Below are 17,046 nucleotides of genomic sequence, written 5' to 3'. Positions count from 1 at the left end.
TATAGGTAAATCCGCCACTGGAACTACTCAAAGACGCCTGGGTTAAATTTTGCTTATTAAGAAAAACACTGGTCTAGTGTAATAACATGAGTATATTGTGAGTTCGGTGGGCAGGTCAGGTCTGCTTGTGCGAGGGCGCTGCCTCCTCCTCGGACTGCTCCTCCGACTCCGACTCCTCCGACTCGTCCGACTCCTCCGACTCGGAGTACGACGAGTAGTCGCCCCCCTCCACGCCCGCGTACCCTGCAACGTTGCACGCACACTTTATGTTACCCTTCAACGGTTAAATAAATAATAAATGATTTTCAAAATTATTACATTGATTTTGATTTGATTTTTAATAAATGATTTTCTAAATTATAACATAAATAAAAAAAAAAAAAAAACAAATTTAATAATTGTTATACTTAATTCAATTAAACGTAACATTTAATTTAGTCTTCGTTTTTGACACGTAGAATTGTTTTATTATAACGGTTCTATGCGGGAAGTGAATGAGCAATTCTCAATTATTTTTTGCTTATAGAGAGGTTAACGTGGAAGGGAAGGTCGAAGGAAAGAGAGGAAGGGGTCGTCCAAGATATAGCTTTCAAACTTCCTCTTATTCATTTCATTTCATTCCTCACTCTGTCCATTCGCGTAACGCCACACATACCTCTTAACATTCTCATCTCTGCCGCATGTCTTTCATTCATCGCTTTTGTGGGCCAGCACTCTGATCCATACAAGACAGCAGGTCTGACCATACTCTTGTAAATTTTCACCCTAAGTTTAAGGGGAATACGAGGGTCACAAGTTGTTCCCGTTACCTGCCGCCATTTCATCCATCTTGCGTTAATTCTGTGCGTAACTGTCCGATCTATTTCGCCATCGCCACCTGAATAAGCGAGCCGAGATACCGGAAATCGGAGCAGACAGGAAGAGGTGTGTTATCAAGCGCTATGGCTTCAGGACTGGAGAGACCGCCGAAATCGCAGAACATGTATTCGGTCTTGGTTCTGCTGATTTTCAAGCCAACATTCTCCAGTCTCTGTTGCCAACTCCCCAATCTGCTCTGGATCTCAGGTCCATCCTCGCTAACCAGGACAATGTCGTCGGCAAATAGCATGCATGCACCAAGGTGCCTCCTCCTGTATGTCCGCCGTCAAAGCGTCCATAATAAGCAGGAAGAGGTAAGGACTTAAAGCCGACTCTTGGTGCAGGCCCACAGCCACACTGAACTGGTCAGTATTGCCGGCCGACGATCGGACACACGTACAGGACTGCCTGTACATAGGGCATGCAATACCGGTTAACCGGTTTCGTTTTTACCGGTAAATCGCCCATTTTTGCGAGTTTTAAATTACCGGTAAAAATAATATGAAACCGGTAATTTACCGGTTTTTACGTTTTTCTGATAAAATATAGCAATTGTTCATTTAACGTCAAATCTTTGTTATGTAACCTGAATATAATGTAATGTTGCATACATTACGTATTGTAAGTGTTACAGATGCTGTTTTTTAGTAAAGTAAACTTGTGTGTCCTTAAGGGTCAATCCCCACTGAAAGAGCAGCGGCCGGCAGCGGCCGTAAGAGCACGGACAATGTAAGAGCGCGGCGCGGCGCGGCCCAGCGCGGCGCCGCGCGACCCGCCGCGCTCGCGCTCAATCACTTGCATTTACGGCCGCTGCCGGCCGCTGCTCTTTCAGTGGGGATTGACCCTGGGTCAATCCGGCGCCGCGCTGGGCCGCGCCGCGCCGCGCTCTTACATTGTCCGTGCTCTTACGGCCGCTGCCGGCCGCTGCTCTTTCAGTGGGAATTGACCCTAACTATCTCTAGGTTAGATACAAATCTTCTTTCTCATCTTAATTTATAAAATCTAAACAAATTGTATTCATTCGGTTATTCTGTTTTTCCTCAAAACTGTCAGCTCATATTAGGTACAAATGTAGCTAATGCTTATTTTACCTACTCTATGACCTTACTGAGCAAGGGCTTTTACTTCACCACCATGCGGACAGCTCTGAGGATACGGTGGAGCACACAGTCCAGGTGTGCACTGCCTGGGAAGGGTACCGCCGTGTTGTCGTCGAGGCAATAGGCAGCGGCGACCTTTCGCGTCCTTCCCTGGTTCAAGCCATGGTCCGGAGCTAGAGGGAATGGGAAGCCGTCGCCTCCTTCTGCGAAGCAGCCATGCTCGAGAAGGAGACGGCGGAGCGACTGCGAGTAGCACCTCTCATCCCAGCCGCTGTAGTGGACCAGGAAGACACCACGGGCGCCAAGGGTCGAGAGACGACTCCCGGCCACCGTAGGCGTCGGTCTGTGGGCGGTGAGTTCGGGTGGCTCATCGTTCCACCGTCTGCATAGACAACAGACCCGTGTCAGCGGCGCGCGTTGTTCCACGGGCTCCTCAGGGAGATGTCAGCAAACCCAGTAGGGCCCAGCAGGACCAAGGCCTGCCGGGGCCGCGGGATTGTTCGAAAGAGTTACCGCTACCCTGGTCCATAAAACGCCTACTAAAAAACATGGGTTTTAGACAGAAAGAGTCTGTCATATGATGATTTACCATAAAAAAGGGCTTTCACTTCAATGAAAAATATATTTTTTTACGGTAATTCTTAGCGTTTATCCCGTCTTGTGACGGGGTCGGCTTTCTGTATCTTCCTTCTTCCACTTCGCTCTATCCTCCTGAATAGACATCTTTCTCTTCGAGTTCGCAGATTTTCATGTCATTCATTACGACACTCAACCACCACGGTTTTGGCCTGCCTTTGCGCCTTTGACCGGGTCTATTGAGATTGAGTATCACATTCACACTGCCGATGTCCTCAGGTGTCACTCCTTTTTACATATCCGTACCATCGCAGTTTCTCTTGCATTTTGTCGGCGACATCGCGTACGGATGGTAATGACATGTTTTTTGTTACGGCCCACGTCACAAAAAACGTTTACCACCTTATACTTTGCATATTTATTTAGTTTTTGCTTTAAGACTACCCAATCTTATTGTTATAATATCACATTAAAAAAATTACAAAAATTACCGTTTTACCGGTTTACCGGTAAAAATATTTTTATTACCGAATTTTTACCGGTAATTTTTGTTTTACCGAAATTGCATGCCCTACCTGTACATCGCACAAACTAACTCCACATACTTCCCAGGCACACCTTTCTCTTTCATGGTCCAACACACACCAAATTAATGATGATGAGAGAAGTTGTTGGTATATAGATCATTTAGTCACAATTATGGACCCTGTCGCGCATATAACAATTGTAGGAGAGAGGAGGAAGAGCATTAAGTGTTTCATGTGATATATTCTATGTAATATTAGTTAGAAATTTGGAGTTTTCTTAGGGATTATTATGATGTATATGAATGTAGAAGGTACCTGTGTCGTTGGGCAGGTCGTCGTCGTCGTCGGGCAGCGCGGCGCCCTGGCGGCCGTAGCGGTGCGAGCGCGTGGACATGCTGAGGTCGGCCGTCACGTGCGTGGGGTAGGCGCAGCGCGGACACGGCGGCGCCGCGCGCCGGTCCGTGCGCACGCCGCGCCGCCGCACGTGCTCCTCGCAGAAGCACGTCTTGCAGCGCAGGCACGAGTACTGCCCCAGCCGGTTGCACGACTGACCTGCGACACACCAGCCCCGCGGTCACTCGCACGCCACTCCGCACGCCGCGGGTACGTCGGCCGCTCGGCCCGCGATACTCACACTTGTAAGTCTCGGACTCCAGCACCTGGCAGGAGGCCTGGTGCTCGAACTGGTCGTCCTCGCACAGGAAGCCCTGGCAGAAGCAGCAGCGGAACACGCGACCGCCGTGCTCCCATACGCCTGAACATTCCAAATACATACAGTAAATATCATCTGAAGTGTGTAGACGGCACTGGTGCAATGGGATGACAGACCTCTCTCGCACTCCAGGCAGACGGCGTCCATGAGCGGGCACGTGCAGGCGTGCGACGTGAGGCACTTGCGTCCGTGGCACACCCACGCCTCGCAGAAGTCACAGATGGCGCCCTGCACACAAATTGACTACTTCCAAAAACTATACCTACAGGAATCTTATTAAACATAAACAGGTGACGTGATAACTACAACAAATCAAGTGAACACAAGTTTGACATACCAGATTCAATGCTCTGCACATCAACATTATCAAAGCTAAAAGTAGTTGCCTATTTGCTGTTCAGAGCTTCTAACTTAGCATAGTTGTAGAGTTATCGCGCTTGGTTGGCAGTCAGCACTCACCACCATGGCCAGGCCCGTGGTGAACACGCCGGGGTGGCGCACCACACAGTCTCCAGACTTCAGCATGCACTTCACCTTGCCGCAATGTGCACACGTCGGCAGCCGCTGCACAGCCTGGCAGAAGTAGCAGAATGCACGATTTTTCTGCTTCCTGTTAAGTGTAAAATTTTTATGTTCAATTGTTCATATATTATATCAGAGTCGCCTACAATCTATGGCCCTCACAACCTTCTCTGTGAGGCACGCCAAGCACTTTTGATTTTCCTGTTTTTTTTGCAACAAAATAAATATTTGAGAGTATTTTAATTTCTAATACCTTTAAGTTGAATTTTGAAAAGTTCTTAAAAGTTAAAGCACCTGATCATTTACTTTGAAAAAGAATTCTATTAATATAGTTTTAGTCACAATCTGCCAAGTAACACAACATAAAAGTATGGAATTGCTCACATAATATTTTTGATACTTTTAACATAACATTTTTCTTAAGTACACTGACAAAACTAGAGCTTGCTCCTCTAACTTCTTCTTTTTTGGAGCCCAGAAAGGAACAATTTGACTATGTGTGTTCAATACAATAAATACACACTAATAACATTTAGGCACACATTTAGTCTGGACTGCACTGTATTAGATAAAGCCCATTCCTTGCTGGCCAAGGCCCTGCAGAGGAACACTACAAATGCTGATTATGAACAGTTTATTTCATGTTCCTATCTATATATAATTTATCTAGTCTAAAACCAGTGTGAAGACACCATTGTGCCACCTCTCAGCAAGGACAGGTGAAGTAAGTGTTGTGTTGGTGTTTAACTGTTGTTAGTTGTCGTAGAGAGCTCCTCGTGCGACACGTGATGCCTTTTAAGAAGTTACAGATTAACGTGGCAAGGAGACATCTATGTACCGAGATAGTATCTGTACACAGTTCACATTGGCCGACCTGCGTACTACGTTAGCGCAGTGGCGTTACATTTACAAACACAAAAGAGGAGTTACTTCTGGCACTTGTCGCACTCCATGGGAACGTTGCACGGGTGCGCTGCTAGGTCCACATTCTCTCGCGCATTGCGAATCTCCTTCTGGCGCAATTTCTGTTTTTCCGCTTTCTTGCGCTGACCAGTCTTCTTTTTAGGCATTTTTATTGTATAACAACGTATTAAATATGAACAAAATGTTGTGATAAGTGGAAATGTTTAATTTCACTTTATAAGATATCAGCTGCTTTGATTGTAGAAAATGTGACGCTGACATCCCCGGTGGGTGACAGATGACATTGCAAACTACCACTGTTACGTTCTAAAACAAAAGTTTTTGTTTTTCTCAAAATAACTTGTCCCGTCCGAAATCACTTATTTAACTCCTCGTACGTACAGGGCGTAGTACCTAGTTTTGTTTGACTGTAGTGAAGCTCAATCTTTAAGCGGTCTACGCACCAAAGCCGCTGACCCGACGGCACAGCCCGGCGGCTTAGTGCCGGCGGCACGACAGCCGCGGCATGTGGTGTTCTAGTAATTGCCAAATACTCTATGAAAGCCGGAGGGGAACTGAGTGAGTGAAGAGGGATGCCGTCGGCATCGGCATGCTGCCCCACCAGCTTGCCCGCGCGGGCGCAAGCCGGCGGCATGATTGTACAAAATAAGGCCGGCGGGTTGGGCCGGTGATCCGTGCCGCCGGGGCAGCGGCTTTGGTGTGTAGACCGCTTTACAGTTCAGTCCACCCTTCTTCCAAAAATGTGAAATAAGTTTCTCTAGCTGGGTATAAAAAAACAAATGAGATCTTCTTATTAGAACTGTCCCAAATCTAAATCGAAATCATTAAATGTTGCACCCGTACCTAATTTAATTTTTCAATGATTTAAACAGGCACTTACTAAATGATTATTTCTAGAATGAATAAGTCACGCAATTTTTATTATATCTATTACCTTCCATTAAATTAAGGAATGCAATAAAGTATTGAGTAATTTGTCTGTATTTATTTGAAAATTGTCCCTGGCGGTAAATATAGGTTACAAATGTTTCAAAACGAATTATATAAACCTACCAAATTGAAGTCGCATCTGTTTTCACGAGTAAACGAAAGAACAACCTTATTTTTAATTTATCTATGTAACAGTTGCGTACTTGTTCAGCTCCGAACACAGTAATCAAAACAAACATATTATTCTCGTATCCCCTCGTGCCGCTTCGCGGGGAGTCATTCGTCGCTTGTTATAGTACCGTTGTTAGTTGATGTCTCTTGTCGGAGGTGCGCAGTTGGTTCAAGAGTTAAGAAGGAAGTCGCACACTACGCAGCTACTATGATATCTCCAGTCGACCTGGTATGTTGTTTGTTCTTTGTTAGAAATTAGTCTGTTAGGAACAGATCAATAATTCCGTGTTGCAAGTAAAGTCTGATCCAAATGTGTATTTAACGCAACAGCTTATAAATCCGGCTTAGTAAAAAAATACACTTATTGAAAAATACACAGGATGATTGTGCATTTTTAGACATGTAAATAAATTAGGGATCTTCTCAGATTTCGTGCAAGCTATCATACCATAGGTAAATAGACTTATTTAAAAAGGCTTAAGTGCAGTTTCAATATAATTCCCCTCCCGGGACGATCGATGAAACACTGTTGATCTAAGTTAATTGATAGTTTGTGAATGATTCCCACATCTCTATTCAACATACGTACTGGGGCCCGATTCTCCTAATTTTACTTAAGCAACACTCGATTCACGTTCGACTGCGATCCAATCCCGACTCGATTACGATTGAAACGTATGTGGCATTCCGCTATTTTTTCTTTGAAATGAAACGTTTTTATCCTTTTCTGTCATTCAATAATGAATCATTTTGTCTGCAAATGATTAACTATTGCAATATGATTGTAGAGCAAACTACCGTATAGACCAAAATCACCAAAATAGCAGACCAATCGCAAACCAATCTAATGTCGTTGGAATACGATTGGTCTTACATTAGTAGCAGAATGCCCGATATGGTTAAAAGTGCTATTGCGATCATATTGCGATTCGATTTCTATTCGATTTTGACATTATTAACACTTTCGCTGCCCAGCTCACCTATGCAATTCCTATCCACATGCCCAAAAATATTTTGCATAACTACAAAACAACCCGGTATTCGAGTCCAACAGCGCAATTGTATCGGAACGGGACCCTTATGCCCGAAAACCCGGCGTCCGGGTTCACTTAAGCCCCGCCCACCGAGCGTAGGGCTACCCAAAATAATTTACTAGAATATAATTATTGTGCATTTTTGATCAGAATAAAGAAAATAAATCCCGTCTTGTTATTTAATTTATTATGTTGTTAAAGAGACTATTTTTTTAATTTTAACGTGCATTATGTTAGAACAGATTTACTTAATATGATTTATCTACATGTTTCTGTAAGCTTTTTTTTAATCAATACAACGCCGACGTGCTTTGTTTTAACACCTGCATAGGATAACAAAGAAAATAAGTATCTAGTTTTTAGTTTAAATACTCGTAATCTCAAAAAACATGCCGACGCGCTTTGTTTGTCATTTTACGGGCCAGAGATAAAGAACCATAAATTTCGTTATTGCACAAAAGGCGATAGATGCACTTTTGTTTTAACTTTTAATCTATTATATTGACAATATTTTGACAATCTTCGAGTCGAAGATTGCCAGGCCCGATCTTGTTGACCAATCAGAGTTATCGAGAACTTAACACTAGTCAGAAAAAGTACCTTCAGTTGATCTCCTGTTTATTCCGTAGCTTAATTTCCAACTTGTAGTCTACTGAATAATTTAATCCCGGTACAAATAAACATATACCTACCGTTCGTGTATTCAGTTAATCAATTATAATTATACAAACATATACGAAGTTTATTTATTACTTCCGTTTAACGTATTACTTCCGTTTATGTTATTAATATTTTCAAAGAGATCCCCAAATGAGATACTTTCAAAAACCTTTGAAATAATTCTTCTCATATTTTGTAAATGATATGTGATTTAGCTGTAAACACTAGTATTTTTATATTACTTTGACCTAATAATAAATTTATTTCCCATTTATATTAGGCAAGGATTATCTTTGCGAATTTAACGTCTCTTGATTTGGACATACATCAATAGATGGCGCGCGTGAGCGCATTATTACTAACATCAAACAAGATCTAACCTAAGTACGCATGTACCAAATTAATACAATACTGGAGTGAAGCAATAACTGGATGGAATAATACCAATTTACGTTTTCTAATCCGTTATAAACTAAAGCGATGTTTTTTCAATTGATTTCATTTATTTACTTTTGACAACCCTTACAGCTTACTTAGCTATGGACTCGCTATTCGGGTCCTGGGCATGAGCACATGCATCTATAGCTACACATAGCGACGACTCGGTATTCGGGTTGCGGGCATAAGGAATGAACTATGGTTCGACTCGAATCCCGGGTGCTGGGCATCGAAAGTGTTAACTTAGGAGAATCGGGACCCTGTACTTGGATACCTATATCGATTGTGCATCAAAGTGTTCAAGTACATTCGTACAAGTATATGTACCTATACCTAGAGCCTACGTATGGTTGCATAGTCGACCTACATTGCCAGTCGGTGTAGCGCTCTCTCGGCACTTGCGACTCGATGTCACCACTCGACTCACACCGGAATGGCATAATATAATATTGAATTTATGTATATTTAATACATACCTACTTAAAATTCCACTATCGCTTAAAAAGCTTGAAAAGATCGCGCGGCCGCCCGCGGTGACGAGAATGGCCGCGCAACTCGCACGTCTTGATGTCGCTGCATTCTGGTGTGACATGACCCTTAGGCCTCTGCCTCGAATTTTGCGGGCAGCGGGGCGGCGGCGGCGGCGGCGGCGGCGCGGGAGCGGCAGGATCTTACGCGTATAAAATCAAATGGACCGGCCCTCGAATATTGAGATTAAAATCAAATGGCGGCGGGCAACGAGCGGTGCGCTCCAGTCAAGCGGTGACCGCCCGCGTTGGGCGTCTGCATTGTAGGCATAGTGTTATACATTTTTTTTGTGACGTATCAAAATGTCTTCGGACGTGCAAGAGCTAATTATTTCGGCCATCTTTGAGAGGACACCCATATGGAACAGCAAACACAACACTACACTGCTATAGTGCCGCGCGATCTGCCCGCTAGTTTCGAGAACAGGGGCCCGATTCTCCTAATTTTACTTAAGCGACATACGATTGACGTTCGACTCGATTCGACTGAGATCCGATCCCGACTCGATTACGATTGAAGCGTATGTGGCATTCCGCTATTTCTTCTTGGAAATAAACGTTTTTATCCTTTTCTGTCATTCAATAATGAATAATTTTGTCTGCAAATGATTTACGATTGCAAAATGATTGTACAGCAAACTACCGTATAGGCCAAAATTACCAAAATAGCAGACCAATCGCACACCAATCAAATGTCAATCGAATACGATTGGTCTTTTATTAGTAGCAGAATGCCCGATATGGTTAAAACTGCTATTGCGATCATATTGCGATTCGATTTCTATTCGATTTTGACATTATTAACTTAGGAGAATCTGGCCCCAGGTATGCGTTGCCCGCCCCGCTCCCGCGCCGCCGCCGCTGCCGCCCTGCTGCCCGCAAAATTCGAGGCTGAGGCCTTAGTGCTGCGTTAGGTGTCCTCATATCGGTTTGCAAGTGTCACAAAAATCGCTAAGAGATGAGGCGGGTGTTATCGCGTTGGATCTTCCCGGTTGTTACCTACTTTTGTTCGCAGTAGGTAGTCGCAACTCCGTTGCAATCATGTTAGAATCATGTTTCCGGTTTCATACCGCGAAGAAATAATGCCAGAAGAATAATAGTTTATCATAACATTATGGGTGGCCTACCTGCGCAAAATACGCATCGAGTACGCAGGATCGTTAAAAATAAATTATAATAATAATATTATCGTCGTTATCGATAGTTAAAGGAAATAATTAGCGTCGTAGGTATGTCTGTCTAATCTAAACTCGTAATGCGATGCATCAGCACTACGCCACTGAGATGCCAAAAAAACACTACTCCATCACAACACGTTGTTTGTACCGTTTAGCTACTGTCCAATTCGGCAGGCAGTCGTTATCACCTGGCAATGTATTTATCGGCCAAGTGTAGTGTAGTCGCAAGTTCACTCAATGTCAAGACAAAGTAGGTACCACCTAAGTGGTAAGACAAAGACCAAACTACGCACTTGCTGTTTATTATAAAGTAGTAGCTTATGTACCTGCGTAATACATGTTTACTAACAAATAGGTAGAGCACTGCACCCTTCTGAAGTAGGAATGAAGCTCTGATGGTCGACTGGTGGCCGTATGACCACCACGCACTACCAAGTGGGGATATTAAAAGGCTTGCTCTGATATGGGCACCAATAAAAATATTCTACAGTGCGCTTACCAACACGGATGCGCAGTGCGGTGAGTATAGGAGGCCTTTGTTCAGTAAGTATTGTGTTCGTCAGGCGCGGCGGGTGAGCGCGGGCGGGCGGCTGGTGCCGTTCTTCAAGTGCGTGTGCGTGTACTTCGTGTCGCTGGGCGCAGGCGGCGGCGCGCCGGGCCCCGCGGCCGCCGCCGCCAAGTGCGCGCCCGTGCTGTGCCTGCTGCTGTGCGTGCTGCGCCGCCACGCCGCGCTGCCGCACCACAAGTACGCTCCCTGACCTACCCCACGCCACGTGCACTATCGCACATACATACACATCATATCAACAAGCAAACTTCCTTCGCGATACCTGCCGTAGATAACATAACAGAGGTCATTTCATACTGGTCGGTATCTAGAACATTACATTATATGCATGTAGTTATATTTCTTTGCGCGGGTGAAACCGCGTACTTTCCCCGTACCCGGATAAAACTTAGCGCATGTTACTGCGTGTAGCTTCCTTAAGGTACGTTTTGAACCTTAGCTGCCGACAGCACGTGCCGGGGCTGTGCCTACGTGCCAAAATTACACCCGTGTGATGCCGGGCTCCATGACAATGTGCAATTTTTGTTTTTGTCTATTTATTAACGAAATTGAAAGAAGGGTGTCTAATGGATGTCCCTTAGTTAATTATGCCACCGACTTCTAGGCCGATGCACCTAAAATTGTTTTTTTTTCGGCTTTTAAGTGTTTTTAGAAGTCGGTTTTATACAGTGATACAAAGCATAACTGAAAAGTTCTCATCAATATGAATAATATAAGCCCAAACACGAGGTGGTTTCTCTGGTCTCCATCATCAAGTCAGCTCCAAACCTTACTGTTGCAAAGGTCTCGTCAATACGAATAACATAAGCCCAAACACGAGAAAGTTTACATATTCAGTTGTCGAGTTCCCTCGACCTTCACTGGTCTCCATCACCAGGTCAGCTCAAAACCTTCACTGTTGAATAGTGCTATCAGGCAAACACCTGAGTGTCAAGTTTTCACACTATGTATTCCTACAACTTTCGAAAGTTGCCCCGATTTCTCAGGGTTTCCATCATCAGATCCTGACCTGATGATAATGGGACCACCTCGTAAGTATACGCTATCAAACAAGAAAAGAATAATCAAAATCGATTAATAAATGGTTGAGTAATCGCGTAACAAACATACAAAAAAAACGGTCGAATTGAGAACCTCCGCTTTTTGGGAAGGCGGTTAAAAATAGCGCTCGCTTTTATCGTGAAGCCTCGTTTATTTTTGCATTAATCAGTTTTTTTCAATTCAACAAAGTTAGAAAAAGAATTGCGCTCGCTTCTCTCGCAGTTTCTTCTTTATTTCTAACTAGCCGTTTTCCTGCGGTTTCACCCGCGTCCCGTGGGAGCTGCTGCCCGCACCGGGATAAAACATAGCTTATGTTACTCGCAGAAAATATAGCTTTCTAATGGTGAAAGAATATTTAAAATCGGTCCAGTAGTTTTTGAGTGTATTCATTACAACCAAACAAACAAACAAACAAGGTTTTCCTCTTTATAATATTAGTATAGATTTATTCTGCGTTTTCTTTTTGAGTCCTCAAACTAACATCATCCTCTGAGCCTTTTCCCAACTATGTTGGGGTCGGCTTCCTCAAACTAACAATTTAACAAAAGTTCACGCTCGCTGCACTCGTTATTTCACAATGTTTTTTTTTTGGTATTTGTTTTGGCACTTTTGGGCCCAACACTCAAATAAATCACAGCTTGCAGACTTTATTTCGTTTTATATTCTTTTTTTGCTAATTTCACTTCGCTTTTGAACCCAGCATAAAGTTCACAGTTTGTTTCTTCTTCATTTAGTTAGAGTTTACTTTTGGAGTCCTCAAAAAATCGAAAAAATTCCCGCTCGTGACTACTCTTTACATTGCAGTGGTTTTTATAACTTCTTAACTTGCGTTGATGCTATGTTTTATGCGTATGGTTTCTATAGGAAGTATTTTCACGCGACGCGGATGAAATCGCGGGTGACTAGTAGTTACTATTGTAATGATTAAAATGAATACACACAAGTGAGTGAATCAGTATTGATGATGGAGTGTGTGGTACGCGAGTAGGGGGTGGTACGCGCGGCGCGTGGCGGCGGGGCTGGCGCTGTCGGCGCTGGGCGACGCGCTGCTGGTGTGGCCGGCGCAGCTGGCGGGCGGCATGGGCGCGTTCGGCGCGGCGCACGTGGCGTACCTGTGCGCCTTCGCGCGCGCGCCGGCGGGGTCGCGGCGCTGTGGCGCGGCGCTGCTGGCGGCGGCCGCGGCGAGTGTGCTGCTGCTGGCGCCGCCGCCCGGGCTGCGCGCGCCGGCCGCGGGCTACGCGCTGCTGCTGGCGGGCATGGCGTGGCGCGGCGCGGCGGCGGGCGGCGCGGCGCGGGCGGGCGCGCTGCTGTTCGCGCTGTCGGACGCGCTGCTGGGCTACGGGCTGTGGGGCGGCGCGCTGCCGTGCCAGCAGCTGCTCGTCATGTCCACCTACTACCTGGCGCAGCTGGGCATCGCGCTCAGCGCGCTCGACGACGCCCACTGAGCCCATGCACTCTTCCTTTAGCTCATAAGCGTATATACTTACATATAAGTTAGTTAGGTATATGTTTAGAACCTAGATATTTTGTGACCCTATTAGCGTACTTCATGGTGGTAATATATTTTGTAGTTCGTTTACACGAGTCGAGCCGTGTGGTTCTCCGCATGCGCATCTGACGAGTCGGGTGCCGTCAGTCTGTGATATAATGTACTTTTACGAGAGAAGTGTTGTGTGAAATATGAAGAGTGTGTGTGAGTGGCGGGAGGTAGGCTACAACAAGACTGAGTCCGAGGCGCTCCGGTGGCGCGGGAGCGGCTCCAGGTTGTTGATACTTGTACATTCCTGAGGTAGTGTTAGGCAGAAGCCACACGTGTCACTAACACGACAGTGTGCCAGCCACCGCGCCTCAACTGTGTTCTAAACTATTCCAATAGAATACGTTGTTCGTTTGTACTATCTACATACAATCGGATCCAGCATCTAGTATTTCAGTGAAAGTATTGTATCGCTGAGCCACGTCATTGCACGGATAATGTCACACAGATAGTGTATTTAGTGGCGACACACCACGCTGACACTTATTGACTATCAACACGATGAATATCAATTATGTAATATTTTATTAAATGTTATACATTTATAACCGGTAGTTATTATATTTTTATTATTGTATAGATATAACAAGTGTCAGGTCACGGAGAAGTGACTTTAAAAATAAATAATAATAACTGAAATTTGTGTTATCAGTGGTTTTAAAACAAGCTTTTATTTATGTTACAAAAATATGTATAATATAATATAGTGGATAAACTTAACTAAGCGTGTTGTGAGGGCGGCTACTCGCGGCGCAGGTTGTCGAGGCGGGCCTGCAGCTCGGCGTCGGCGTCGGGCGGCGCGGGGCCGGAGCCGCCCGCCACCGCCACCGGCGCGGCGGCGCCCGGCGTCCGCGCTGCAACACACGCACGCATCAAGCACAAGGCATCTTCCTTCAGGAGATGTTGCTTGCCATCTGTTTTACTCCATATGCATGATACCCTTGATGCATATGCTTGAAAATAATACAACACCCTGCATCCAAACCTCGATTAATAATTGTCTCGCTGAATTCACGCTAAGTACATATTTTTCCAAACATTTCACGCCGCTTACCTAAGCATGGTAAAATTTTTAGTGTTATTAAACTGACTAAAAAAACATCGCAGCACTAGTATCTACTGATCCGTGGCAGCCACATGTGGAATCCGTCAGGTTGCACAGGTGCCTAATGTGGAATAAGTCATCTAATGATATAATTGATCTCTATTGGTAATGGTCGAATTTCTATATTACCCAAATCTGTTTCATATAAATACTTGTATTTTTGGCGAAAAACGGCCAAGGTTAGTAGTGACATACTTTGAGTACTATGGGTACTTGACCCGAGACCTACGATCCCCGTATTCCGTGAGGCAGAAATACTGGAGAGTGTGGTAGCGAGTGCTGGGGACTGACCTGCGACGGAGAGCGAGCCGGTGGCCTGCGGCAGGCCCGACAGCGTGTCGTTGAGCTGCAGCCCCAGCTCGTCCAGGATCTGCGACACCACCTGGTCGCTGCACAAGCACAAGCTCACGTCAATCGTCACTCCACAGGTACAATTATGAACGACAGTTCCTTAGCACATAGTACCTATAGATCTGTTATAAATATTATACATTTTCGATGTTTTTAACGTTGACATTTTACCCGTGTCCAGTAGGTATTTGAACAAAAGGTATTAGAGAGCATACAAAGGAGAGGGCATGAGTGGCGGGACACTGACCTCTCCTCCTCGTCGTCGTCTGCCGCCATGGCCTCGTCGATGGAGTCGCTCATCATCTCCTCCTTCATGTCCATTATCTCCGACTGCTTCTCGAACTCCTGCAAGCAAGCGGGCGGTGAGCGGGGTGGGGCGTGGTGGGGCGAGGCGGGGCGCGGGTGGGGTGCCTACCTGCAGGATCTTCTGTATCTGCGGCATGTTGAGCTGGCGGTTCATGGTGGCCATGGCGCGCGTGACGCCGCGCATGGCCTGCGCCATGGTGTTCTGCGACTTGAGCGTCTGGATCTTGAGCGACACGGCCTGGATGTTCGCCTTCATCAGCATGAACTTGCGCACGTACCGCCGCGTGCGCACTAGATCCTTTGCCATTATTTTAACAGCATCCTGTGCACAAAATCACAAATTACATTCCTAGGCGCAATTACTACTATTGTCAATGTGATAGCTTGTGATTTTGAATGTTTCAATGGTTGTTATCTGACACAAAATTTTTATCCTGATATAATATCCCGACACTATTCGACGCGAATGTGTGATGCGCCTGTATATCACGCAGGTAGTTTAGGTGAAACATTTTCAAGTAACTACATGTAGCCTTAGGATTGATTAAGTTGCATCACAAGTAGGAGGGCTTATAAACAAGTGGTATTCTGATGATTCAGTAAGATAATTTGAATCCAATAAAACATAACGTTAAGTGTTCACTAATTAGTTGGGACTGACCATCTGTCCTTCTTTGGCCAGCTTTTTGATGTCATTGATGACTTTCTTCTCCTGCTGCTCCATCTTCATCCGCTCCCTGTCCAGGTCCCGCATGGCCTTGTTGAGCGCACGCTGGTTCTTGCGCAGCATCTCCTCCGGAGTCATCCGGTGACCAAACAACCACTCCATTGTGGTGCTGTGTTTGCTACACAAATATTATTACTTGTACAACATCCTTTACAAAACTCTTCATTTTTACAGAGTACTAAAGGTGTATCACACATGTCAACTCACAAACAGATTTCATCTGTCTACTGCTCCGATATGAAGCCATTAATCTGCATTGCTGTATGCAGTTCTATACAAATGATAGTGAATATCAACTGCTGTCTTTCCAAGTTGATATGTGTACCCAGCCCTAAGTATGACATATGTTGGTATGATAAATTACTAGTTAGACAAAGTTGAACAACTTCTTCCTATGCTAGCTATTACTAGTTAGACAAAGTTGAACAACTTCTTCCTGTGCTAGCTATTACTAGTTAGACAAAGTTGAACAACTTCTTCCTATGCTAGCTATTACTAGTTAGACAAAGTTGAACAACTTCTTCCTATGCTAGCTATTACTAGTTAGACAAAGTTGAACAACTTCTTCCTATGCTAGCTATTACTAGTTAGACAAAGTTGAACAACTTCTTCCTATGCTAGCTATTACTAATAAACACGACTTTATTGTTGTTGGTATCATGTGCCATTCTTCATTCTTGTAGCATCAATTTCTTAATACAAGGTCTGCCCCCGAGGTGAACCATTAACCGATATTAAGTAAATAGCTCCACAATTCTTGTTTAATATAAGGGTTACAGCACTCATCACATAATAAACTGCTAGTACATAAACAATTTAGCATTGCAATTATTTAATTAATTTGTGCTTATTTAAATAGATGAAGTGCTACTGCTTTACACGATGGATACCAGTTACATGATTATAGGAGCAATACCTTTTTATTTAAATACAAGAACGTCCAGATATTTGAAGTGATGATTCACCATCCCCTAGTTAAAAGTTGAGGTCACCGATTTATTCTAAACTCTTCATAAATCAATTGGTCACTTATCACTGACTAAAGCACCATAAATATTAACTTAATTATATAGTAAATGCATTTACACGGGAACTACGCTCCAAAATATTGTTTACATGAAAGATATTCAGAAATACAATACATTTATATTTTTGATTAAATAGCTCTCTAAAGATCAATTCCGAAATCTGATCACAACCAAATCAAATATGTCAGTGTCACAATCACAATTCAGTGTCAAAGTCATGTCTGAA

The 17,046-nt window shown here is 44.4% G+C and overlaps 3 protein-coding genes across 4 annotated transcripts; 1 reads left to right on the top strand and 2 right to left on the bottom strand.

Annotated features, from left to right (window-relative positions):
• Nucleotides 1-74: 74 nt before the first annotated feature.
• LOC124635581 (zinc finger protein 330 homolog) lies at nucleotides 75-5,496 on the bottom strand. The gene is made up of 6 exons (XM_047171506.1): nucleotides 5,226-5,496; nucleotides 4,233-4,383; nucleotides 3,890-4,001; nucleotides 3,696-3,815; nucleotides 3,377-3,613; nucleotides 75-243 (listed from the first exon to the last, which is right to left on the bottom strand). Exons 1-6 carry the CDS (start codon nucleotides 5,363-5,365, stop codon nucleotides 116-118), a joined length of 888 nt encoding a protein of 295 aa, XP_047027462.1. The 5' UTR covers nucleotides 5,366-5,496; the 3' UTR covers nucleotides 75-115.
• A 766-nt stretch (nucleotides 5,497-6,262) lies between these two features.
• Nucleotides 6,263-13,942, top strand: LOC124635585 (lysoplasmalogenase). The gene is given in 4 exon segments (XM_047171511.1): nucleotides 6,263-6,549; nucleotides 10,721-10,902; nucleotides 12,755-13,199; nucleotides 13,201-13,942. Coding segments are annotated over 4 exon segments (687 nt in total). The 5' UTR covers nucleotides 6,263-6,528; the 3' UTR covers nucleotides 13,240-13,942.
• On the bottom strand, nucleotides 13,943-17,001 carry LOC124635584 (charged multivesicular body protein 2a). 2 transcript variants are annotated; one of them, XM_047171509.1, is made up of 6 exons: nucleotides 16,709-17,001; nucleotides 15,727-15,910; nucleotides 15,175-15,387; nucleotides 15,007-15,104; nucleotides 14,700-14,797; nucleotides 13,943-14,157 (listed from the first exon to the last, which is right to left on the bottom strand). In XM_047171509.1, exons 2-6 carry the CDS (start codon nucleotides 15,892-15,894, stop codon nucleotides 14,045-14,047), a joined length of 690 nt encoding a protein of 229 aa, XP_047027465.1. In that variant the 5' UTR covers nucleotides 15,895-15,910; nucleotides 16,709-17,001; the 3' UTR covers nucleotides 13,943-14,044. The 2 variants fall into 2 exon arrangements, with proteins under 2 accessions (XP_047027465.1, XP_047027466.1); XM_047171510.1 differs by lacking the exon at nucleotides 16,709-17,001 and adding an exon at nucleotides 16,000-16,022.
• Nucleotides 17,002-17,046: the final 45 nt, after the last annotated feature.

Source organism: Helicoverpa zea, chromosome 13 (assembly GCF_022581195.2).
Source record: "Helicoverpa zea isolate HzStark_Cry1AcR chromosome 13, ilHelZeax1.1, whole genome shotgun sequence".
Classification (NCBI taxonomy): Eukaryota; Metazoa; Arthropoda; class Insecta; order Lepidoptera; family Noctuidae; genus Helicoverpa; species Helicoverpa zea.
The sequence above is the reverse complement of the archived record's forward strand: the minus strand, read 5'-3'. Positions and strand labels throughout refer to the sequence as shown.